At 39.1% G+C, this 26,803-nt stretch overlaps 3 protein-coding genes across 3 annotated transcripts in view; 2 read left to right on the plus strand and 1 right to left on the minus strand.

The window, feature by feature from the left end:
• Positions 1–660: 660 nt before the first annotated feature.
• On the minus strand, positions 661–11,296 carry hspd1 (heat shock 60 protein 1). Its single transcript, XM_084724426.1, has 11 exons — positions 11,168–11,296; positions 8,606–8,781; positions 7,502–7,837; positions 7,311–7,406; positions 7,095–7,188; positions 5,706–5,874; positions 5,203–5,302; positions 4,540–4,785; positions 4,278–4,452; positions 3,482–3,660; positions 661–2,069 (listed from the first exon to the last, which is right to left on the minus strand). The coding sequence occupies exons 2-11, from the start codon at positions 8,777–8,779 to the stop codon at positions 1,902–1,904; spliced, it is 1,737 nt and encodes a 578-aa protein (XP_084580552.1). The 5' UTR covers positions 8,780–8,781; positions 11,168–11,296; the 3' UTR covers positions 661–1,901.
• A 688-nt stretch (positions 11,297–11,984) lies between these two features.
• On the plus strand, positions 11,985–16,653 carry hspe1 (heat shock 10 protein 1). Its single transcript, XM_084723964.1, has 4 exons — positions 11,985–12,142; positions 15,305–15,460; positions 16,249–16,338; positions 16,442–16,653. Exons 1-4 carry the CDS (start codon positions 12,140–12,142, stop codon positions 16,490–16,492), a joined length of 300 nt encoding a protein of 99 aa, XP_084580090.1. The 5' UTR covers positions 11,985–12,139; the 3' UTR covers positions 16,493–16,653.
• Positions 16,654–18,795: 2,142 nt separating this feature from the next.
• mob4 (MOB family member 4, phocein) overlaps positions 18,796–26,803 on the plus strand; it is an 8,020-nt gene continuing 12 nt past the window's right edge. The window contains exons 1-8 of the mRNA XM_084724428.1: positions 18,796–18,935; positions 19,602–19,664; positions 21,025–21,125; positions 21,330–21,372; positions 22,609–22,695; positions 22,862–22,941; positions 24,121–24,232; positions 25,509–26,803. The exon at positions 25,509–26,803 is cut by the window's right edge and continues 12 nt beyond it. Coding sequence (XP_084580554.1) covers positions 18,876–18,935; positions 19,602–19,664; positions 21,025–21,125; positions 21,330–21,372; positions 22,609–22,695; positions 22,862–22,941; positions 24,121–24,232; positions 25,509–25,643 — 681 coding nt within the window. The 5' untranslated portion in view covers positions 18,796–18,875 and the 3' untranslated portion in view covers positions 25,644–26,803. The remainder of the gene's footprint in view (positions 18,936–19,601; positions 19,665–21,024; positions 21,126–21,329; positions 21,373–22,608; positions 22,696–22,861; positions 22,942–24,120; positions 24,233–25,508) is intronic.

The following is a 26,803-nucleotide window of genomic DNA, read 5'->3' on the forward strand; positions in this document are numbered from 1 at the left end:
TTGGGGAGCTGTGATCCTGTCCACTTCCTTTGCTGTTGATCCTGAGCAGTGACAAATAAGGAAAATATAGGCAGAGGACACCACGAAACACTGACAGTGGGTCTCAAAGGGGATAATGTTTGAGTCTTTAAGGAAAATGTTGCATATTATACCTTTAAGTAAAAACACAGGACATAAAACAATTTAGATCACACTTAGAAAATGAATATTCAGATTTTTTTTTTTTTTATTCTTACGTTCCTCTGTCAAGGCTTCTGTAAGAAATCAGTAAAGTACATTTTAAACACAAGGTGGGTGGTTTTAAGTAGATTTACAGATTTTCTTACAGATTTACAGAAACATGAATGAACCAGGACAGGTGGAGCCTCCCAGGCTTTATTACATTTAATGATTGAAACAAAAGAAAGTATATTTTTGGTCACAAGACTTTTCTAACTGCTGTTTGACAAGATGAACTGTGAATGTTTTAAGATGTTTTAAGCCCGGCTGTTAAGAAAAATTGCAATTTGAACATCTACAACTCAAGGAAAGCTGTTCAACTCTTCAAATTATCAGTCATATTTGGTAGAAAGCTGTGGATCAGCTACTAAACAGACCAAGTGATTCTTTCCAAAATGAAGAATGAACTCAGAACCCCAGCTAATGAACAGTAACAACACATGTGAACAATTGAATTTATTAAATTTAAAAAAAACAACAAAAAAATCACCATTAATCATGACTACATTATACAGCAACAAGTTGAACGATCACTGCTGTTTGCCATTTTGCAAAGCAATAATGTTCTGAAAAAGAAACACCACCTGTGAACTTCATGTAAGTTAAACTGGTTGTAGTTTTCTTGTCACAGCCACTTGTGACTTGTAGTTAAAGCCGAGTGCATGGGGGCAGACGTGTGAGCCGTGTCACACAGATGAAGGTCAATGTTTACCAGCACAAGGACGCCACGGGATTTCACATTTAGACTTTGGAGACCAAAGTGGTTTGTAACTTGAGCTCTGCCTCAGGAGCCAATCAGACTCCTCCCCCTGTCACGTACAATCAGCTGCAGCCTATAAAGATCACTAATGACCTGCAGGCTGACGGTCAGAGACAAAATTCAATTCTGCATGCATGAAAGTGACTCCCAAAGACCTGAAAGCGCCAGTAAACATTTCAGTTTCACATTGTTTTAAACAGGCCCCTAGAGACACTCGCACTCCGGTCATTTAGGCACTCTTCATCCAGCTGTGCTCATGTTCAAGGGAACATCTGAAAATACAAGGTAGCATCACCTCAGAGACAGTCACAGAAAATACTCAAGCTCTGTAAGAAAATTGGTTTAATTAAATCAAATGACAGACTTTAACCCACATAATATTATTTGAGAAAAAACATGACAGATATATAAAAACAAAAACAATTAACAAAACACTATGACAAAAATAAAGGACAGCGACACAATCCTGGCTAGGCATCTTTTCTCTGTGTGGTAATAGATCATGTGAATATTATGTTAGTTTCTTCTCAGATGGCTTTAATCATGTCACTAGCTCTCTTAGAGATCAATGTGGTCTCACTGTCTGTTGGGTGGTTTTCATGATCAACTATGAGTTCAAGCAGATGTTGATGGGTGTCTGAGCTGGAGGCTGATGGGTGTGATGGGCTCTCCTCAGTTTGTTGAACACACTGGCTCCTCCTCCAGAGATCCGGACAAAGAGGCAGGAGGCAGAATGGTGTAGTGAGGGGGGGGGTCATCATCAACTATTTGCAGCTCCAACACACTCATGGCCAGTCAGTCAGTCAGTGTGGGTAGAGTTTGGTGGAGGTGGGTGCAGGTTCTTGGAGGATTTATGTTCCTCAGCCACCCTCAGCACCACTCTGCCCTGTTATAGTCTGTACAGAAGGTCAGGAGGACTGGCTTAGAAACCCATGCCACCTCCCATACCGCCCATGCCTCCCATGCCTCCCATGCCTCCCATGCCTCCTGGCATGTCCTTCTCCTCCTTGGGTATCTCTGTAACTACGGCCTCGGCAGTGGAGAGGAGGGACGCTACTCCTGCAGCATCCAGCAGGGCTGTCCTCACCACCTGAGGAGGAAGGAGACAAGAGGTTACAGCATTTCTATGGTCTGCATGAGACACATCACAACACATATGGTATGTGACTCCTTGAAATCAGATTTTTGATTTTTATTATGCTGGAAAATATATTTTAAAAGATTCAATTTTGCAACGGGCCAACCTCCTAGTGATTATAGACGTCTTAGAGATGATAAAATGTAATTTCCTCATTTCACAGCATAGTCATAGTGAGCAGCCATTATATTTTCTAAAGTTCTAAAGTCTCTGGGGCTGCAACTAATTATTTTCAGGCAGTTAATCTGTCAATTATTTTCAATTAATAGTCGTTTGTTTTAAAATGACAGAAAATGCTGAAAAATGCTGATTAGTGTTTCCCAAAGTCCAAGATGACGTCCTCAAATGTCTTGTTTTACTCACAACTCACAAATATTCAGTTTACTGTCAGAGAGGAGTAAAGAAACCAGAAAATAATCACATTTAAGAAGAAAAATTACTCAAACAGATTCACTGATTATCAAAACAGCTGCTGATTAATTTAATAATTGATAATCACTGCTGCTCTATGATTCTTATTTAGCTTTGATTTAGAAGGGCTATGAGTTGCCATGTCATAGTTGAGACACATCTGATGAAAATATTATTTAATGAATTTGTCTATTCCTGCCTTGTTTAAAAACAGGAAGTGGGACAGTGGTCCTTGTAGGGTATAGCCAACTCTTTATGTCTGATTAAATCATGGTTTTGTAAAAATCTGATGGAGTTGATGGAAATTTGGGACAAACGTTTGAGATTTTTTTTTTTATAATAGCATATTTTTATACCTATGTTATCAGTAGATGTTGATATTTTTAAAATTGTTTGTTGTTTGTCTTGTTTCCTAGGACAGAGCAAGTTAACTTCATAAATTACATATATTTTACATGAAATCCTTAAAGAATACATTTTCACAAAAAAATTGGAATTAGAGTGTTAGTACTAATAATTTTTTTTAGGGCTCAGGACAGAATGAACATGTATTGTTTTCTGATAGTTACGAACATTTTTTTACTCTGATTTTTGTGGGTGCTTAATGGGACTTAACTTAAATACCATATATTCATTTTACTATTTCACTCCACATTTCCAGAAGCTTTAATGAGAATATTATCATTTTCATGTACAAAACACTCTTACATCAAATCAATTTAAATTGATTGCCCAAACATCAAATCATAGTTTTCCACAGACGTCTGTCCAATCTGTACAGTCTCAGACTATTAACCACTAGGTGGCAGTATTGACCTGGTTTAGATCTCTGATTAAGCTACATATGAGACCTCAGCAGTCAGTAGAACACAATCTACCTTTCGTCATGTGTCTGGTCAACACGTTTAACCACACCAGGTGTTTTTTCCACATTGAATGAGCGGTGGCTGTACCTTGGTGGGGTCGATGATGCCCTTCTCCACCATGTTGACGTACTCTCCCTGCATGGCGTCGTAGCCGAGCTCAGCTGATCCCTGCAGGATCTTCTCCACTACCAGAGAACCCTCCACACCGGCATTCTTAGCGATGATCATGGCGGGGATACGGAGCGCCCGTCTGATGATGTCCACACCTGTTTGGAACGAGGAACAGAGGAAGTCAGATTCATGAAAATGGATGAGTGGAAAAATCGATTAGTGTGTTTCAAGGTTGTGAAACTGGCGTGTTAATGCTGAACGTGAGATGAGGAGATCCTTCATTCTCACACTGTTCACTCTACCTGAACACAGTCAATCATGGTACTTTGTGTTTCATTACAGGAGATGAATATCATCTTTTGTCACATCACAACAACAGGAGAACTACACTCTTTAACATAATGTATTTCCAAAGGTCCACAGCAAAATCTGCCTCAGTATCTCTTCTCAAATTTATGATCACAGCTCACCAGAGTCTAAACTCCAGTTCTCAATTTCTTCCTTTACTTTTCACCTTGGAAATTGAATCCACTACAGAGGATTTTATGACTGGAATGATTAACCCCACTGGCCAATTTCAAACTTTTGACTTCTCCAGACCTGTAAAACTTTTTTTCTCCTTTCATACAATAAAAGGTAAAAGATAAAATGGGGTGTTCACTTGCTCTTTAAATATTCCACCTTTAATTGAATTCCCAGATGTTGAAAAGAAATATTATTTCTACGTAATACAGTTTTATTAGACTTGAGCCTGTGCGTGTGTCTTACTAACCGATCTTCTGGTCAGCGTTGGCAGGTGTGAGGGCATCAAGGGATGGGATGCAGCGCAGCAGGGCACAGCCTCCACCTGGTACGATGCCCTCCTCCACAGCGGCCCGGGTGGCATTCAGAGCGTCTGTCACGCGGTCCTTCTTCTCATTCACCTCCACATCACTCGTTCCGCCGATCTGAAATGGAGAACATGCATCACTATTTTGTTTTTTCACGAGAAAAGTGAATAATCAGTAGCGTCTGCTTTTCAGTTTGAGGCGTACCTTGAGTACGGCCACACCATCTGACAGCTTGGCCAGCCTCTCGTTGAGTTTCTCCTTCTCGTAGTCACTGGTGGTGCTCTCCAGCTGCTCAGCGATCTCTGCTGCCCGTTTCTCGACTTCAGCTGGGCTGCCTCCTCCCCTCAGCAGCAGGGTGTCGTCCTTGGTAATCTGTACCTCACCGACCTTACCGAAGTCGTGTGCCTGGATGTCTTCAAGAGCCAGGCCCAGAGACTCATCTCCAAACACCTGCAGAGAGGGAAGGATAAATACATTTAGAGGATGTCTGCATGTCCTCTGTTACACATGAAAAGTCACAGTCAATCCATATTAGAGCTGTCATGATTACTTCATAAAATGAAAATTAGTTCCCAGCTATTTTAAAAATCAACTAATCGTTTCAGTCATTTTTCATTTGCTGGTTGCAGCTTCATAAATGTGAAGATTTGCTGCCTCTCTTTGTCATTTGGGTTTTGGACAGTTTGTTGGACAAACGAAGCGATTAAAAGATGTCACTTTGGGCTCTGAGAAATTGTGACGATCATTTTTTGCAGTTTGACAATTAATGCAGATTTATGAATAATTAAAATAATTGTAAGTTGCAGCCAGACGTACAGAATTCGCACAGATATTCTCAAGTGACTTCATATTGAAAAGTGAACTTACAGTGCCTCCGGTGGCGATGGCCATATCCCTCAGCTGGTTCTTCCTGTTGTCTCCGAAGCCCGGGGCTTTAACTGCCACCACCTGCAGCCCGACCTTGAGCCTGCAAATGAAGTTGTTGAATATTCGCCACATTAAGTTTTTATTCAAACCCTCTCTTCAGTGTGATATGGTCTGTCATCTGGATAATCTATTAAAACTAGTGGTAGCTGCTCATGATTGATCTTGAAGGCGCCCAAAAGCTACTTTTCAGGTAAACTGCACAGATGGCTGGATTTTAATGTCCTCCAGCTTCTGCTGACAAACTTCACACAAGCTCTTTGACTAGCCGACCTGTGCTACAAACAAACACAGTGATGTAGTTCACTTAAGAGCTAACTGGATACATTACTTTAATCTCAGGTTTTGATCATTTTAGAAACCTGGGCAGAATCTGTAACACAATATTGTGTTTTAATGATGCAAAAGGAGAAATTCAGAGGCTGAAGGAAACAAACATGACGTACCTGTTGAGAACCAAGGTGCTGAGGGCCTCTCCGTCCACATCCTCTGCAACAATAACCAGCGGTTTGCGGTGCTGGTTGGCGATCTCCAGGGCTGGAACGATGCTCTGCACACTGGAGATCTTCTTCTCACTCAGCAGCAGGTAGGCATCCTGGAACTCACACTTCTGGCCTGGAAACAGAAAATAGATTTATCATGGTTATTTCATTATAGCCTAGTGTTCAATACAGTGGTTTGGATTAAAGGGATAGTTTGGATTATTTGAAGTGTGGTTGTAGTGGTTAGTCAGTAGGGGTTAGAATGACTAATCTAACATCAATAAATCGCTTGTTAAGAATTTGATCAAGTAAAATTTAAGCGATCTACTAAAAAATAAAGATCTGCACTATAACATATTATTATGAGCATGTTCTGCATGTTATCTGATACTCAAGTATGTGTTTAATATGTAGATCTTTATGTCTTGTCATGTTTCATAAATTACGTAATAATGTCAGAGATAAAAAAACAAAAAAACAAAAAACAATTGATTAATTAATTGTTGTATTTACCAATGACTGAATGAAGAAAAGTGCTTAGAGTTTGCAGCTGTAATAGTCAGAGTATTACCTTCAGTAGATGGAGGCCATCAAGCCCTACTTGATTGAGTACTGGTGTGGGAAGCTAACAGTACTGCTGTGGACAGACACCTAAAAAAAACATCAGTTTAAGTGTACATTATATTTAAGATATTTTCACTACTGAACCTTGCTTTCAGGCCTGGGAAACCACTATTACACAAGCTAAATATCACTCTCTCTCGCTCAACCACACTTCTCTGGTGAAAACAGTCATTTTACCTCAAGAATATGGATGTTGCTGGTCTACTGCTGCCTTGATCTGCTGGTTTGTTTTATTGTGCGACTTTGGTGAATCTAAACTAAACCTTTTAAAACACCAAAGTCACATAATAACACAAACTAACAGAAGGCAGTGGAACTCACATGTTCTGGGAGATAAAATTACTGGTTTTACCAAAGGAGTTTGGTTGCTTTGGAGAGTGATTTTTGACTTGTATAACAAAGGTTTCCCATCTGAATAGTCTGTCTGACAGCAAGTAGTGAAAATATTCTAAATATAGTGTACACTTAAACTGATCATTTTTTAAGGTGTCTAAAAAAGATGTTGCTGCTGATCCTGTCCACAGCAGGACATTGCTTAGCTTCCTACTCCTCCTATTCCTGCTGCTTCTCCAAACTGGCAGCATGTCTACTGTAGGTAATACACAGACTAAGGATAAATTCTTCAGATAAATGCACTTCAGAGAATCGGAACTACCCCTTTAATGTCTGCTTTAGTAACCTGTGATGTACAGGTGAAGTTATATGAGGCAGCAGTATGAGCACACTTACCTTTGGCAGTGTTGATGAAGTAAGGGGAGATGTAGCCGCGGTCAAACTTCATACCCTCAATGATCTCCAGCTCGTCGTGCAGAGTCTTCCCATCCTGGGACATAAAGCATGCATTGATGAGGTCACTTCTCACCAACTTTAACACTCTAGAATTAAACAAGCATTAGAGCATTAAATTAATTTTTAATCTTTTTGTACCCATATCTGAAAACTAACCTTGACAGTGATGACTCCTTTGCGGCCAACTTTCTTCATGGCGTTGGATATGATGGTGCCAATCTCCACGTCGCTATTAGCTGAGATTGTAGCAACCTTAAAAGACAGAGGACATTATTAGAGCGTTTCAAAACAAATTCGAGATTCACAGCTGATCATCATCTCTATGAATTTATTACTAATTATGTTACCTGTGCGATCTCCTCTGGAGTGGTGACGGGTTTGGACAGATTTTTCAGCTCGTTAATGACGGTCTCTACAGCCAGCATGACCCCGCGGCGGATCTCCACGGGGTTAGCGCCTTTGCTGATGGTGTCAAAGCCCTCCTTGGCGATGGCACGAGCCAAAACCGTGGCGGTGGTGGTGCCGTCGCCGGCCTCCTCGTTGGTGTTGTTGGCCACATCCTGCACCAGCTTGGCACCGATGTTCTTGTACTTGTCCTTCAGGTCGATGCTCTTGGCCACCGTCACGCCGTCCTTGGTGACCTTAGGGCTGCCCCACGACTGCTCAATGATGACGGTGCGACCCTGGAACAGACAGAGACGTCAGTCACTTCTGATTTCCATCTTGATTAATACCACATGAGTGAGTGAGGAATAAGCCTGCTGGTGGATTTAATACTAAATATTATGGATGCATGATACATATCAGGCAGATAATTGATAACAAAAATTTATATCATTTATTATTCTGTTACTGAAATTATAGTACATAATGCCTAATTGCTTTCACTGACTTAAAGGTCCAGTGTGTAGATTTTAGCGACATCTAGCGGTGAGGAGAGATGTAATGATACTAAAAACTCAAGGTACGATAATACCACTTTAAAAAGTGCATGATGGGATATTTATCGCGGTATTCAAAAACAAAGAAATATATTATTTTATTAAATAATATCTGATTACAGTAAGTTGACATGAATTGTCTTTCAATGAATGTTCAAATTCTGTACAATTGCTGAACAAAGATGATGAAGCAGTCCTCTTATAAAAAGAAATAATTAACCATGTAATATCACAGTATATATCGTCAGTCTGCATCTACACACTCTGCAACAGTTGGTGGCAATATGCACCTTTACAGCTAATTTGCAAGCACTGTATTTGAGTTCTTAGGAAAAATATGTTGAAAATGCACACAAAATGTTGTGCATAAACTACAGGTTATATGGACAAATTTTGAAAAATACAAAAACGTCAAATTACCATTACCATCGGATGCAAGTAATTATCTATTTATCTATTTATTTAAATCCCTATTGTACATTACTACAAAATGTCAAACCTCATGATTACCTTTGGGCCCATGGTGACAGCCACAGCATCAGCCAGCAGGTCCACACCCTGCAGCATGAGGGCACGAGCGTCAGCTCCAAACTTCACATCCTTAGCGTAGGCTCGTGTGAGGTGGGGAGCGAGCGCCCTGCACACAGGCCTCACCTGCTTCATGACTGTTGGTAAACGAAACATCTCTATGGACAGAAAAGACACAAGAGGGGAATTTATGCAACATGTCTGAGACCATATCTTTACATGAATGATCACTGTGATAAACCAGAGGTGTCTAATCAAACCTGCAAAATCAATGTGTGGCTTTTTTTGGAAGGGCTGAAACAAGAATGTGTTCATCACGTGATGAGTGGAGCCAAAGTACACCTAAATAATCATTCTCCAAACCCATCCATCCCTCCCCCAACCATCGCAGACAGACAGATGTTACAAAGGTTAACTGTGCCCCTAGTGGTCACTGGTGGCCTGACATGCCACCAGTGAATGAATGAACCTCCACTTGTGGGGTTATCCAACATTTTCAGAGTCATTTTCAACAAAATGATGTCATTATTATCAAATGAACATGTCATAGCAGAACTTAATTTTTTTTTTTAGGTGTGTCACACGATGATAAGTTTTCATACCACCACACTAGATTCATGTCAGATCTATAAGTTTGATGGTTTTCAACACTACTAATGTATTTTTTAAGTAACAAAACCACAAATCTAGATGAGCTACCATTAGACAATGAAGAGAGAGTTGCACCCCAAAAAGCTCATATTTAAAGGACATTTATTTGTGTGACTTTTCAAGCTCCAGGCTCTCTCTGATACAGAGTCATCTTAAATACCCAGAATTCATCATTCAACCAGGTGCAGCAAACCTTGCAGAATTATTTTTACATCTTGTACATATACAGACATTTTTAAATACAGCTTTATAATATATACAGTCTCATGTTGCATATATTTACATATACACCAATCTTTGCAAAAATATACTCTCACTCAATTCTGTTGGGTGCTTTTGGTGATCAAGCACCCATCCCACTGGATACATGATGAGTGCACCTTATTGTTTTTTTTTTTGAGGATGACTTTTGAGGATGTCACATTGGACTCTGAGAAGCAGTTAAAGATTTTTCGTGTACATTTTATGTACAAAACAACTTGCTGATTAATCCAGAAAATTACTGACAGATTAAGTGATAATAAAAATAGTCTTAAGTCGCAGCACACAGCAACTAACATCTATTTTTTACTAGTGGTTAGTGTGTCAGATATTTTGCCAATTATCCAGTGAATTTTGAATAAATTGGAATGTCAGAAAATAGGCGAAATGGCCATCACAATTTCACAGACTCCAAAATGCCATCTTAATATCAACTGTCTCCAACCAACAGTCCAAATACCTAAGTTATTCACCTGACATCAACATAAAACAACTGGAGCAAATTCTTACATGTGAGAACCAGAGAATGTTTGCTTAATAAATGTCTGAGACTGTGGGCCTCAGATGAAGTTTAGAAAAATGACTTCCCCTTTTAGTTTACTTGGTTAGTTTCTCTCAATTCCTGAATGTCTACAAGATCATGATTCTGTTATTTGATCTCATATACACTTAAGAGTTGAGCCTAAATAGATTAATACTGATGTTTGACAGAACTTCAGATTACATCAAATACATAAAAAGGCCTGTCCGAAGACATTCATTAGTTCATTAGTTTCTGACTCTAGGAAAGTGGGTGAATCATTCAAATTCCACCCAACTACTGTCGCCACCCATCCCGCCATCTGCCGCTTTGAAAACCTCTGGCTTAATAAATGGTTATAAAAACTGTTCTAGCGAATCCCATATATGAACATTAAAGAAAGATCTACATGCGGACATGTCCCAAGCCCCTCAAAAAAAAACTGGTAATACTGTTTTCATTGCTATACAAATATCTTTTTTTATCTTGTTGACAAACATTTATTTTAATTTCCACATTAATCATGGAGAATTTGGCCTTGATCGTGACCGCATATGAAAGGTTTCCCCAAACCAGTTCCTGGTCCCCCCCCACGTGTGCTCTTCAGGTCGTGCGTCACAAGGTCAAACTGTGAAGCACGTGCGGAACTGTGTCCACACCATCCTGCTGCTCAGCAGCCTGATGAATGACCAGCACCCTGTCAGCTGATATCTCATCAATTATTGTACGAATAACGACCAATTCCGATCAGTAAGACTCGTACTGCAGCTGTCCTCACTGCTGTAGTCTGTATGACTTCAATAATGAAAGGTTTCATCAACCAGACACGAGACCAGACATTCCTGATCGAATCATATTAAATAATGGTCTAATATTTAGTGAGTTGCAAACAGAGAGCTAACTAAAGTCTGTGGTGACATGTTAGCATGTGTGTCCTTGCAGTTAATAGGGAAAATCTGTTAGCTCGGACTAATTCAGGCTAGCATTGCTATAAAGTGTTACATCTTGGCTAGTCCAAAATCTACCGTGAAAAGGCGGCGTCGATCAAATTAAACACCCTCTAATATCAGTGACGTAGTTTTAAAGACTTGATATAAAACGTCAGCACTTACTTGTGAGGTAAAAGGCTTGTAGCGGCTACAATATGCTCGTCTGTTAGACGGAATGATACGAGGACTGGCCGTAAGGACAGCGGTGTGCTGCACATAAGCTGCTGAGATGGGAGTGCACATGGCCCATCACATCCGGGTAATTTGCCGGCCCGCCCCGGACCATGAATAACGGTCGTGTTTAGAAGGGAAACCCAGACCCGCGAAAGATATCGCGAGAGTCATCATTTTGCCCCTAACCATGCTTTTCCCCAAAGCATAACCAGGTGTTTTTGCTCCTAGACACACTCAGACGGTAACCACAGCTTTGCCACCCTTTAAAGCATAATTTATCTGTGCAACTTGCCCAATGAATAAATATCGAAAACAATCATCGCGAGAGTTTCACAAATCTTGGGTTCCCTTCTAGGAACGACCATGAATTACATCAAACTAGTTCACGCAACTGTCATACATAACTGCCTTTTTAAAGAAACAAGCTCACGGAATACAGGTGATTATAAGGGTAACTATGTCGCAAGTGCTCTGTAGACTTGATTATTTATGACTGTAAAACCAGAGTACATGTCAATGCTCGTTCCCGGGCAGCGACTTCTAGAAATTTCGCGTGTGCCATTGGAGGAAAAAAAAAAGGTCAAAGTTGACATTGTGCAATATTGCTCCTACTAGAAAAAGTGTGAATGATAGAAAAACAAGCAAATTATAGTTTAAAAATCACCGAACATGTGTTTGTCTTACTGAATAATCTTGTTAGATAGAAAGACGCGTTTTTCTCTTTACATTGCAGGTGTTTCATAATTTTCTGTTAGGCAACGAACCGGACTTCAAGTTCAGGTCAGGAGAGCGCATGCGTAGAAAAATTCTGGATGTTTCCTCACGTGGAGATATTCCCGTTCAGTGTGTCAGATCCACGCTCACTGAGAAACCGGGGTGCAGCTCCACACAGACCCTCAGACCTCTCACACACATCCAGACATGGTAAGACAAGCGCTCCAAAACTGTCCTTATTCAGAATGAAGACTACAAACTCCTGCAGACAGGCAGCAGAGCGTCCAAATCGGTTCTCAGGCTTAATTTGGCTGCTAAATGATCGTTAGCGGCTAATGTTGTGTTAGCTGCTGTAACATCGATTCACAAGGTCAAAGAATGAAGATGAACAGTGAGGAGGGAACGCTGGTTTAACGCAGTCGTGTTTGTGTCGTGATACACTGTAGAGGAGAGAAGGGGAGACGACAGACGATTTTTAACTGTCTGTCTTTAAACCTGCAGGTGCTGCTGTAAACTCACTGTTAGCAACAAACATTAATGTTCACTCGGCGACTAACGTCATGAGATGTTTTCTATAATCGGGGACACATCTATAGCATCCAACAGCTGTGCTGAGAAATGAATGTGAGAGTCATAACTGCAGCAGCTCAGTCACATGTGGATGAATGAATAAAATGTCCGTGAGTTCATTCACACACCAGTATTCAGACTGGTTTGGTGCAATTATCCTTTAATCAAACTGTTAATGATACTGTTATAACCGTTGGTCAGGTTCACCTGTCATATTTAACCGTGCATGTCCTTGGGTCAGTGAGAAATATGATTTACATGCCGCGTTTAAATCATTTCCTGCTTCCGCTACGTAGACGCTGACCTCATGACCAATCCACGCACAGCATGTGTCCGATCAGAGAAAAAACATTTTGAAACAGTCTGTAACACTAACTTGTTATTTTACTGAAATATTTCTCAGTTATAAGTATAACTATTTGTGTTTAAAATGGAGTCTGAGATAAAATATCAACGTATAGGCTGATATTCTTTATAAAGAGTATATTATATAGAATATATACAGAAATACGTTTTTAGCAGTGATCCCTCTTGATGCCACACTTGTGTTATGGAGGCAGGATATTTCACATTTTAAAGAGAAATATTATTGTCCAAAATGATATCAGGGCACTGAAACAGTAACTTTCACTGGAGTTTTTTAATAATTATAATTAACTATGAATAAAGTAAATTATTATGTTTTATTAATTTTGTGTGTTGTTTTATTATGTTTTATTAACCTGATAGATCAGATTTAGTAGAGCTGTCATGATTAATTATTAAATTAATCTCCAGCTATTTTGATAACTGATGAATCATATTGAGTCATTTTTAAGTCACAAAAAATGTCCAAATTCTCTCATTTCAGCTTCTTAAATGTGCATATTTTCTGGTTTCTTTACTCCTCTCTGACAGTAAACTGAATATCTTTGAGTTGTGGACAAAACATTACATTTGAGTACGACTTTGGGAAACATTGACCAAACAGTTAATTGAAAAGAAGAAAATGATGGACAGATTATTCAGTAATGAAAATAGTTCTTAGCTGCAGCTCTAAATATCCACCGAATGCTGCCCATAAAGCTAACGAATAAAAATCTCCATTATGTTCTGTAAAAAAACAGTTTGTTGTAGGTGCATATCAGACAGTTCATGAGAGCTTTATTTCCACAGCAACGTAATGTATATTCTGTGAGAAGCTTATAAAACACATGGAGACGTTGAACTGCAGTGTTATGCTGAGATATGATATAGATGGGTTGGATAAAATATTAGGCCACAGTATAATAAGAGTTCATGTAGCTTACGGATAGAAAACGTGAGGTTATTCATAACCATCTTGTGCAACTTGGACCCCTACCAGCTAATAAAGTGCTGCAGAGAGAACCTTCTGGAAGCTGGACAAACTGGCCTTGAGTGTTATCTTGTACTGCTACAAACCTGGAGGACATTTCATCACCAGTCAGTGTTGTTATCGCAGCTCAGTGTGTGTTTGTGTGACTGTCACTGATTCCCTAAAATTCAAAGATGCTTCTATTTAATTATTAAAGTGTTTTATCAGGAGGCCTCGTCCTTCCCTGCCTTGGGTTAAACAGTGAATCAGTGAGCAAACCTGTCCTCCACCCCACCCCCACCCTCCTTACCTCACCCCAAACAGCCTTGGAGCCAAGGTCACCCACACATCTGCTGCTATCAGCCTGCTCTCCTCACTCACTCACCCGTCTGCTGCTTGTAACTTCACACACAGCTGGAAATATTTGGCATAATGAAGAAATGTTGACTTTCATCACACTGAGTTTTGCAACAATTGATTTCACAAAGGCTGCCTCTGTGAGAGAGCTGCTCATTTATCGTTTAGATGCTGTCTTTATTTAACCTCCACCCCCTCTTGTTACTTCTCCCTCTTAACACAGCAGCCGCTGTTTCTGATTAATCATTCCTGTATTTTAACCAGAACATTTTTCCACATGAAACATTTTAACTTAAACCTGAGTTTGTGCAGTTGTACTATAGCCCAGTAAGAGTTATTATACCATAGACCTGCTATTCTGCTGCATCAAATCATAAAGAGACTCTGTCTTATCACCATGTGCTTACACATGTTGCAAAACCCACTATAAAGTCAATGGGTCAGGGGTCAACTGACTTTTGATTTTGTGTAACAGAACACTGTCTCTGACTCAAGACAGCCCTCTTGTGGTATTATTGGGTTCTTACAGCAAAAATCAAAGCTTTATTTGATGGTGTAACAAAGGTGAGGATGCAACAAACAATTTTCATGATCGATTTATCTCTACATAATTTTCTTGATTATCAATTATGGTAAAAAAAAAAAGTTGATTACTGTTTCTCCAAAGTCCAAGATGACGTTCTCAAATACCTTGTTTTGTCCACAACCAAAAGTTATCCAGTTTATTGTCAGAGAGGAGCAAAGAAACCAGAAAATATTCCCATTTGATAAGATGAAACCAGAAAAATTTTACATTTTGTCTTAAAAAATCACTAAAAATGATTAATTATAAAGTATTATAAAAGTATGTTTTTTATTTTTAAGTTAGAGTGCTTCTGATTCCCTTTTCAGTGAAAAAATAGAGGTAACAGTCTTTTTCTCAAATAAAAAAACAGTAAAACGGTGCAAATTTATAGTAGATATCCTAAGAATCTTTTTATTGCAATATTCAATATAGTGTTACATCCGTGTTGACAGTCATTCAATGAAACAACTAATCAATGCTGTTGCAGCTCTAAATAAAAGTAAAATGTTATTTGACAGTGACTGATATTATTTGCTGATTTTTCTCTCTTCATGGTCACTTCCAGGCCTTCAGAAAATTCCTCCCCTTGTTCGACCGTGTGCTGGTGGAGCGCTTTATGGCAGAGACGGTAACGAAGGGCGGCATCATGCTGCCAGAGAAGTCTCAAGGCAAAGTGCTGCAGGCCACAGTAGTGGCAGTAGGACCAGGCTCTGTCAACCAGGTGATTTTAAAATAACTCTTTGTTGAAAAATTCTGTATTGACATTGTGCTCTCAGGGAAGACAAGAGAAACACAATGAAAGGGATATGTCAATAAAAAAAAGCAAACCCTCAGTAAATCAAAAGACTAGATAAAAAAAGTAGTGGAGGTGTGTGTTTGTAAAGGAGGGACACCAAAGATGTCCGTGAACGTGTACATGAATGTGTACAGATCAGTGGTTTGATTCAGACATTCTGAGATTGTTTTTAAAGTAAGAACACAGTTCTTGAAGCTCTTAAAGGGATAGTTCACCCAAAAATGAAAAATTCAGTCATTATCTAGTCACCCTTAAACTGATTGAAAGTTTGGTTTATTTTGTTAGTCCACAAAACACTGCTGGAGTTTCACAGGAAACCAGTGTTACAGAATTTCTCAATGGAAGTGAATGGTGACCAGTTTTCAAATGTAAAAAACAACTAGAAAAAAAGACAAAACATAAAATGCCTCCATACTGCTTGTCTGGTGTAATCCAAGTCTCCTGACATGCTGTTTGCACACCGTCACACCACACACACAACAGTATAGAGAACACACCAAAATATGCTTAAATCTATCATGAATCATATGACTCTTTGCATGTATCACAATATCAATGTTCTTTGAGAGTCTATACAGTATCACACAACATAATCACACTCTTCAAAGGTATGGGTGTTTTCTGCCACCCTTAGTGATTTTCTAGTTGTTATTTGGCTCTGAGGACTTTTTGGCTGTTTTTTATTTATTTATTTATTTATTTATTCATTCTAGAAAGGGGACCTGCAGGCAGTCAGCGTGAAGGTTGGAGACAAAGTTCTTCTACCAGAGTACGGTGGAACGAAAGTCAGTCTGGACGACAAGGTGAAATACATTTGGCTTTTCAACTGAATCCGTGAAGATTTGTTTCCTGTTGTCTGCTCTTCAATTAATCTCTCACTTTCTTGTCCTCTTTCTTGTCCTCCAGGAATATTTCCTGTTCCGTGACGGAGATATCCTCGGTAAATACGTCGAATGAGTCTTCATTCTTGTTTGTTGCTGTAGAACATGTCAAGTCCCCGTCATCCCTGGAGAGAAGAAATTAAGTTGCCTCTTTCATGTCTTTTTCTTTTTATCTATGTTATTGCAAATGTAAATAATTCTAATCACATTTTGTTACAATAATAAAAGTGAACTGTTCATTGTTGTCTTTTTGTCAAATAATTCCATACTCATACAATAGATTCATCAAACAGATTTGGACATGACCTGCTGAAAACAAGTTAAATCTGAGGATTTGGTGTGAGACTGGTCTCACTTAGAACCCTCTCAAACCTTCCTTGTTTGGTCTGGACCATCAGACTTTACAGTTTGAGCTGAATCCAGATTACAGGTTTGAAACTTCCCTCGGACAACAGTCAGACCAAACAGCCAAACCTCTGTGTGACCCAAAGAGGTGACCTCAGTCTGGATCAAACTGAACTGTTGTTCATTTCTAGTATGGAAACATTTTTTGGATGGTTTAGACTTTGGGGACATTTACAGGAAGTTCTGGCAGGCTGTTGTCAGAACTAGAAAAAGCAAAAACAGCACAATAAAATGAGACAGTAACACGAGGAAAGGAAGAGATCAAACGTTTCACTGACTTTTGGTCCAATTACTTTATAAAGCAGGTATCGTGATGTCATAATTTTTTAGTGCACTTGCATAAATGTAATATGAAACTAAATGGATCAACTATATTCAGTGTAACAAGAACATGTAGCTTTGTTCAAAGTTGAAACGAAAAGAAACGAATATAACAGCTTTAAAAAGTACAAAATTCCTCTGACGTACATAGTGTGAGTCAAAATGTAACTCAGTACATAATACAATTAAATCATTAAACTGGCGTGAAAAATACTTTTCAAGTCAGTTTGCTGTGATAAGTTTTGAGTTTTAAGCCCAAGTCAAACCTAAATTAAAATATTAAATTACTAAGCATTATTCATTTTCACTTCAGTGTGTTTACTCAATTTTTGAAATACATTTTTTATGTTAAAGAATTTACTAAATGATTTAATTTATGATTAAAATGAATTTCTTGATATTAGATGCAATAAAACACCTGATTTATCTGTCAGTTCTTAATTTATCATGACTAATAAGTTAAAGCTACAAAGAACTTTAATATTTTGTTGATGTTGGAGGCCCTTGTGTACAAAAGCACAGTGTTTCCAACATAATAATAAAAAATATTGCATCAAAAATAATTATCTCAGTAAAAAAATCTCCTTCTGTTTCCTGTTAACTGGCATAACTAACATAAAATTCACTGTAACTTTGGTGGGTGAAGTGTGAACACAGGCTTGTTTCATCTGATTCCAAGGAGAATCTGAATCTAAATCTAAATTATTAATGATAAATCAGTTAACATTTTCAACTACTGGTTCAGGAAAATGAACAAAATTTGCAACCCTAGTCTGGAGAGGTGACTGACATTAGTAGTTAAACTAATACTCTGAGTAGTTTTTGTCACAATATACTTCTTTCATTATGTATATTCCTGACATTAGTACTTTTACTTTTAATTGAGTAATATTTTAGCATTGTAGCAGTACTTGTACTTAAGTACAGATTTTCAGTACTCTTTCCACCACTGGCAATGGTTCCTAAACTGGGGGCCCCAGAAGACCAGGGAAGAAACAGAGAGTGAAACTAAATTGAATTGAATTTTTTTTTCAGCTTTTGAATGAGGGCACGATAGAAAAAGTTTGTGAACCACTGATATAAGATGATGTAGAAATGGCAGTAAAACTGGTCAGGAACGTTCATTTACATACAAGGTAACTTCCCAAAAATGATTGATAAAGCTCATTGCAAACTGGGTCACAATAGTTTGTCATTTTTTGTTGGGCCCCCAGAGAGAAACAGTTTAAGAAACACTGATATAGAGGCATCAGTAATAAATTTGAACTGTTTCATAAAAACCCCTTGCAGTAGCTTTAATTTAATAAATCAGATCATATGAAAATAAAGGATTTCAAAGACAAACTAGTTGGGCCTTTTAATGATATTCATCTTATCTGATAAATATTATTAATGATTATCAACTGGCCCTTGGACTCCTGTCATGTTTGCAAAAGTGGCCCCCAGCTCGTGCAAGTTGAGTTTGATGAACTTCATGTCCAGGTCAGGCTGTCAGTTGCTTGGGAATAAAGAGAGGTAGTAGTAGTAGTAGCCTAAGTATTAAGTAAGTTAAATGGAAATAATCATATAGAGTAGAAGAACCAGTCATTTGTGGTTCAGTACAGTACATGAATGCGAGTATCTCTGTGTTTAGTTGATGTGAAACAGATCTGAGTGTGTCGCTCCGTGTTCACATCAGATCGAGTCCGCTGCTTCAGCTCAGCCGCTGACGAACATCCGGGGATTCTGTCGAGATGGTCATGGCGGAGGGTACTGCAGTTCTCAGGAGGAATCGGCCTGGAACCAAGGCTAAGGTGCGTTTCACCCGGCAGGGATATTTGAAAATCAGTGTAAATGAGCCCCCATAGGTCTGCGACCGTGTCTCACTTGAGTCGTGTTGTTTTACTGCACGTCTTCTGTCGAGAACTCGGTCACAAAGTAGTTGTAGGACGGGCCTGACATGGACATGGACAGCTAACTTAGCTAACGTTAGCTTTTAGCTCGGTCTAGTTCCTGGAGGAACGTTAAGTCTTATGGCTGAGGGGTTTTGCTATGTATTGCGGAGCTTCTCATTGTTGTTTAAAGAATTTTATGAGTAGTTTGGTGAATGAAGTTCAAACACACAATTATGTTTACCTAACTTATAACCAAACGTAAACGCTGCCTCTGTTAGCTGATAGCTATGCAGGAAGCAGTCGCACCCCAGCTGACGTTATCTGTTAGCTAGCTAGTGTCAGATTAGCTTCTTAGCTGAGAGCAATGTAGAAAAAAGACAGGCTGATAACTTTGACAGACTGGTATCTCTCGGCGAGCTTTATAATTAACAATATAGATTTAAGTCAGCTTCCTCTACGCCATGTCATGTGTGGTAACAATATGGTCCCTGAATGTTGTTGTTAACCCTCAGATGACAGCTAACAGCTGTAGCTATGGCAGCTTTGTTCACAGTGTTGACTAAAATTGTCTCTCTCCATGTATAGGATTTCTACAACTGGCCGGATGAATCATTTGAGGAGATGGACAGCACCCTGGCTGTCCAACAGGTGTGTTGTCATGTCATGCCATGTCATGGTGTGTGTGTGTGTGTGTGTGTGTGTGTGTGTGTGTGTGTGTGTGTGTGTGTGTGTGTGTGGTTGCTGTTGTGGGTGTGGGGGGCTTGCTGTCAAAATGCTGCCCCCAAAGTTTAAAGGGCTGTTTGAGAGTTAAGACTTGGTTTTAGAGTCAACCACTTAGATGTGATGGTTAGGCAAGAATTAGCATATGTCAATGACAAGTTCACACAAATATAATAAGACAAGGCTGTGTCTGTATGTGTTGTCTGTCAGTAGAGTATGGTGGTATCACATGTGTGGTGGTATGATCAAAAATCAAAACTGAGAAAGTCACACATTAAGGCAGTGGCTCCCAAACCTTTTCCTGATGCACCCCCCTTCAGAAGCCGGAAAAAATGTTCAGGCCCGCCACCCCACAATCATTATTATCAATCATGAACAATTACTGCGGAAGCAACAGATAAAAAAGCATAAAAAAGCATCAGCAAACACTTGTTTGTTTATCCCCCCTACATAACTTTCATTCAGCTTTGTTTCACCCTCTATATTTCCTCTGGCCACCTGCGACCCCCATGCAGTGGCTCTGCAACCCCAAGTTTGGGAACCAGTGCATAAATGAATGATGATGAGATGATCAGTGTGTCTTTGGTCATTGGATTTTCTGTTCAGAAAGTGGTAGTAAAAACAGAATGAGTGGTTATGTGATTTTTGTCTTAAAATACAGAAATAAAGATTGAAATACAAGGCACTTATTTTGTCATGGTGAAAAGGGGATGAGCTAAGTTTAAAATGTTAGCTTTTTCTTTTTTCAATTTTTTATAACCAGAATTCGGAAGAAAACAGAAAGGGGAAAAATCATTCAGTCATAACACAAGATACTGTTACCTCTCATTCTAAGCTACCAGTTAACCATCAGAGTAGGAGTTCATGTAATAGCTTTAATGGCTGAAAAAGGAGGTGCTTCACTGCACATCCGTGGCTAAATCACTGCTGAAGCCCCACAGTGGCTTTCATTTTTATTCAGTCCTCATGACTGTGCACTTTGTCCTCCACCTTTCACATTAAGATCTCTTCTACACAGACTGTGCCGAGTGGCAGAATGAGTACAGTGAATAACTTTTAGTTTACATGTGTTTTTTTGAGAATTGTGCAAACATGGACCATGAAACTGTTATTTTACTGTAATGGACCTTTGAAGACTGGGAAACCACATGTAGGTGATCAACACCATCTAGTTTCAAACATAGAAATTGTAGATTACCTTGTATTAAGATTATATCAAGGTGATGAAGATCACATTGCTGTGACTGAGTGGGTCTTTACTAAAGTGTGTTTGTTGGCTCTGTTTCAGTACATTCAGCAGAACATTAGATCAGATTGCTCCAATATTGATAAGATCCTGGAACCTCCAGAGGGTCAGGACGAGGGGGTATGGAAGTATGAGCACCTCAGGTATGTTACAGAAGTCTGACCCAAAATATTTTGGGAACATTTTTTCATATGTTCTTAGGATTTTTTTTTTTTTTACACTTTGTTTGTTCTCTTTTCCAGTTTAGCAAAACAGCACAAACAAGATCACTAAGTTTGACCAATATTGTCAGGGTTACTCACTCATTTGTCTGTCTTCTAACTGCTCTTGTTCTGTCTTATTTGTAGGCAGTTCTGCCTGGAGCTCAATGGATTAGCTGTAAAACTGCAGGTAAATGATCTAACTCACGAGATACACAAACTTAACTTAAATTTTCTGCTTTGAGGATGCTGGTAAACAGACGAATGTGCAAACTTATTTGTCATTTGCTCTGGCTGATGCGCCTGCTAGCTGTAATTTGATAAAGTTTGTGACCAGACCACCATTTGTTTCCTTGCTCGAAAACAAACCAAGCAGCGCCCCAACTCACACGTGTCACTCAGCGTTATTTCTCAAGTTTTTTTGCTGTCTGTCCAACTTGCAGAGGCATTTTGATTTGCACTTTGCTGATAACTGTCTGTCAGAAATACAGGGTGAATGAGAGGTTCCAGAATAATTTGCATTTGTGAATTAATCTGGTGATGCCAGGACAGTCTGTACCAAAAGCAAAAATTAGATCCTGTTTAAGGTTTTGAAGGACCTCTTTTTTGGGGGGAAAAGTTATTGGTTTACCTGTTTATAAAGGGAACATTGCACCAAAATCACCACTTTGTCTCCAACAAATTATTTGTTCTACATACATGAGGAGGCTGAGTATTAGGGCTGATCTGAAGCTTTGAAGATTCCACTGTTGCTATGGTAATCAACGTCCAAATCAGTATTTGAATACTGCATTTGTTTTATGTATTAGTTATTTATTTTGAAGAGAGGAAGATGGTGTTGGGTCTGGTGCTATAAATGAGGCAAAAGACTGTTAGAAACTGAGAAATGAAGCTCCTCTATTGTGTTTAATTAGTCATAAATCATGCAGACATAAATCATAGGGTTCATACGAGCACACAGAGCAGTATCCACAAACAGAAACTCTGTCTTGTGAGGGAGAAATTCTACATTGTGTTCACAAATGCATCCTACGAGCACTGTGAAGCGCACAAGCTTGACTCTCCCTCTGTGCTCTTAACAGCTCAGTGCTCCTCAAGCAGACTTTTGAGATTTGAAAGCGGTGATGGAGACTAATTAGACTAAGAATTATAAGAATAGCAAAGTGTATAGTAAATAATGATCACAAATTTGAGGAAAATGTGATGACTTGCCCTCCCCTGCCCCTGCTGAAGCTTTGAATAACTGGGGGTAATTCTCACTGGAGCAAAGCCCCAAAAATGGTATTTGTGGTAGCCCTAAAAAATACAGCAGCCAGTTCAGTACAAACATGATTATAGCTGCTGCTGTCCTCCTGAGGAGAGTTTTAAAGGTATGTTTGTTAGTACTTTGTATCAGCTGTAGTGACGCTTGTGTTTCCTCCCTCAGAGCGAGTGCCATCCAGACACCTGCACCCAGATGACAGCCACAGAGCAGTGGATCTTTTTATGTGCTGCCCACAAGACACCCAAAGAGGTGAGTCAAGACTGTGGTTTACTCAGAGCTCACTGTTGTCATTAACACCTTTACGCTGTACTACTGCACCTCTTTGAAGGTTACATTTGCATGTATTAATCCCTAAGCATGATTAATTTGTCTGAGCCTTTTCTCTGAATGACAGTTTGAGTTTTGTGCTCCACAGTGCCCTGCCATTGACTACACCAGGCACACGCTGGACGGAGCTGCCTGTCTTCTCAATAGCAACAAATACTTCCCCAGCAGGTCAGTCATCCTCCTTAAACCTGCAGTAATTGATGTTTGTAGATACTGTGGGGTAGTGGAAACAAGATGTGCACAAAAAGTTGACTTACCACCTTTTAATGGATACGACAAACTTGTAAGCAAATAGTTGTTAGCGCATAACACATGGAATCCAATAATTACTTTCTTTTTATATCTGACTCTTCATTTGCTGTCCCACTACTTTCACCAACTTACTCAGGCACTAACTTTGTCTGTTTGCTGCTGAGCTGGCAGTGGGATTTGCAGATAACAGCTGCCTGCTGCCGTGAGAATGAGCTAAAACAGTAATGCTGTGGGCATCACAGCTAAACCATGTTATTGTGGGATTATGGATTGGACTGCTTTAAGGCAGCAATATGCCTGAAATAAAATTAGTTTAAACAATGTGTTATCTGACCATGTCTGATGTAAAATGTATTTATACTTTGAAGGTGGAGTGTACTGTGTGCTGTCATAGAGAGGGACATATAAATAGAAATAATTTTGCTCTGTTTTGGAGGTGTTCATGGTGTTGCACTCAGTTGTATGCACAATAAAGTGATGAAAGAGGCTGTGTTAAAATAAAAGGGCTTGAGAGAAATTCAAATCCTACACACTGAATATGTACTTATGGAATGGGAAGAGGAAGAGGAGGAGGGTTTGACTCCCACCTGCGGCCCCTTGCTTTGATTTTAATCAGTGTTAGGTGACCAACATGGATGTTGTTTTCGTTTTATTTTATTTTATTGTTTTTTAACCATGTTGTTCAAGTATTTGTACTTGATATCTTTTTGCACATGTTCTGTACAAAAGTATGTCTATAAAATTTAAATAATAAAAGATATTCAACTTTCAGTTATCAGTAATGGGGAAGAGTAACCAACCATTCCCCATGAAAATTTTTGGTATGTTGTCATAATAGTTCAAGTGATTATTAATGACAATTTTATTTACTTTCTATTTAATAATAAATAATGTTTAAGTATAAAATATTTTTTTAAAGGTCCAGTTTCTGAATAGTGACACTGTTCCTACAAGTTAATTTGACAACTGTCTCATGTCCTCACACCAATGACCAATTGTTGTGAGCTTTGAATTGCTGTGAAGTCATGGTGGCGCTGCCTTACATAGAGTATATATCATTTCACACAGCTGACACTGTCTGATGTATCTTTCCAGGGTGAGCATCAAGGAGTCATCAGTGGCCAAACTGGGCTCTGTCTGTCGTCGCATCTATAGGATATTCTCTCATGCCTACTTCCATCACCGCCAGATATTTGACAAGTATGAGGTAGGTAGAAAAAACAGCCAATGTTAGGGATGACTTTCTAAACTAATAATTGAATATATCTGTGTTTTTAATCTTCCTTAAAGATCTGTTGAACTGATTAGTTGCTAAAAAAAAGTTGCTAAACCTCTCTGAACAGCAACTGTCCAGTCATAGCTTAGTTACCAGAACTAGGGAACCTTCGGCCTGTCAAGCAGTTCTTTACATGTTGAATTGGTGTGCATGGGACTGTAAGAAGAGTGACACTCTGTGTCTTATGAGTTTGATGGGTGGTTTCTTTTATGTAGTCTTTCAAAAACTGAAAACAAAATGCACATGAGTGAGGAATGGTTTAAACTTTACACGTATGCATGTTAGGCTAACTAGCTTACCACCTGTAGCCAGCCTGTTGGATTCCATTGCATTTGCCAAACTCATGGATTTTTCTCCATGTCCTCAAATAATTTTCTCTTGTAAAAGTGAAGCATAGCCCAAATCTGACCCCTCTGTTGCTTCTCGTAGTATGTTTTTCTGTATTAAGCATCGAAACAATTCAAGGGTTAAGTTAGATGAAATAATATTTTCGGAGATGAAGTCGATGAGTTGTTTTTTTCTTTGTGCTTTACAATAAAATAATAAAACTTAAAAAATGATTAAAAAATGTTCAGGGAGGACATTTCAATAATGTTTCTCAATGAAAAATGATACATAAGGGGAATCATAAATATAGTATATATTTTATATTAGCTGGCACACTTAATCCTTGTGACAGCATGCTGGTTGTTAACTGGCATTAGCTTACACTGGCTAGCTATATTTGAAACATGAAATATGCTAGTCAGAGTCATCACTTTGTCAACAAAATGCACTGTCATCTGTTACTGCAAATTTTGATTTTAAATCTGCCACAGTTATCGAGAGCTGCACAATTAGTTGAAATTTTATCGAAATCGCAATATGGTTTTCTGCAGTTTTCAGATTGCAGGAGGCCCAATATTTGTCATTTGGTACAGATTCCTGCAAAAGAACATTTTGATTTTCAATAAAAAAAAAACGAATAAAGATGTTAAAATGATAATTACCTCTAATATCACAAATCATATCGCAATGGCAGTATCAGTCAAAGTAATTAGATATTTTTTCAAAATCGTTCAGCCCTACAATGGAATGCTTGACAGACATAGTAACAGTAACTAAGGAGAGCAGGTCTCAACTGAGTGCTGTGAAAATGACAATTACAAACTAGAATGTTGAAGAATCAGGATGCAAGATTTCATTGTTGTGCTTCGTGTGTGTACAGAATGAAACGTTCCTGTGTCACCGGTTCACACGCTTCGTAATGAAGTACAACCTGATGTCCAAGGACAACCTGATTGTGCCCATTCTGGAGGAGGAGGCGCAGAACACCTCATCGGCTGGGGAGAGCGAGGCTTAAGATAACAGCTGCTGCCATAAGGGAGACACATGTAAAAACACAGTTTTACACAAACTACAGAGGAGACACACACACACATACACACACAGACACACACACACACACCCTCACACATACACATCTATATATATATATATATATATACACACTACAGTGTATTAAGGCTCCAGTCTAGTAACACTGTCCATGTCCCTCCTCCACCCTCGTCACCTGTGTCTATCTCAAAGGAAGTAAGGGGTAAAGAGTACCAGGAGCAGAGTTCAGCCATGCCTGCAGGACAAGATGAAGTTTAGTATCTTATTTCCACTCTGTCTCTGTCTGTCATTCAGATTCACACTGTGTCTCTGCTCCTACAGTGACACAGCTGTTTCTGGAGACAGTCCTGCTCTCACACCAAACCCCTTTTTCCTTTATCTTCTTTAAGCAGCTGGATTTGCAAAAACCTATGTAATCATGGTGACCTGTGTTGTTGACAAAGGCACACACTGACAGCCTCCCCCCTCTGTATATAACCCCCCCCCCCCTCTCTTAATTCACTATCATGTTTTCTGATGGTGCTTCACTCTTTTGTGTCTGCTTCTGTTCTCTATTTGCTTGTGTTGCCTACCAGCCTGTTTTGGGGGTGTCCCATGAAATGGATCACTAAATTAGCCTGCTGACTTAATAATGCTATTAAAACACAATGTAGGTGTGTGGCTTGTGTGGTAGTGAACAAAGACAAACTTAATCTCTAGCTTTGTACGTGTACTAGTAGTCAGACATTCTTTCTCTTTGGTCTCTGAAATGATGTTTCAGAGTATTTAGGAAGGCTTGTTGGCTAACTCTGATCCTGCTTTGTGACATGCCCCCATTTTAATACTGTGTCAAATGTGTCTGATATTCCGCTTTCCTCCACATAAAAGTAACTGAAGCCATGACTGTATGGACAGGGACTGAGCTGCTGTAAGCCAGTTTTTACCGCATTCAATGAGTGAATACCACGAAGAAGGATGGAATATCAGCCACATTTATGTATCGGAGCACAACCTCCCTTCTTTTACCCTCTCCCTCATTAAGTTATTTTGTGGGAGGAGTCTTGTCAATCCAACCCACTTTTTTTTTAATGGACTAAAAAATTTTGTTACTGTTGACATTTTCATGATGTCTGTTAATAAAAAAGA

Source organism: Lutjanus erythropterus, chromosome 8 (assembly GCF_056507025.1).
Source record: "Lutjanus erythropterus isolate fLutEry1 chromosome 8, fLutEry1.hap2, whole genome shotgun sequence".
Classification (NCBI taxonomy): Eukaryota; Metazoa; Chordata; class Actinopteri; order Lutjaniformes; family Lutjanidae; genus Lutjanus; species Lutjanus erythropterus.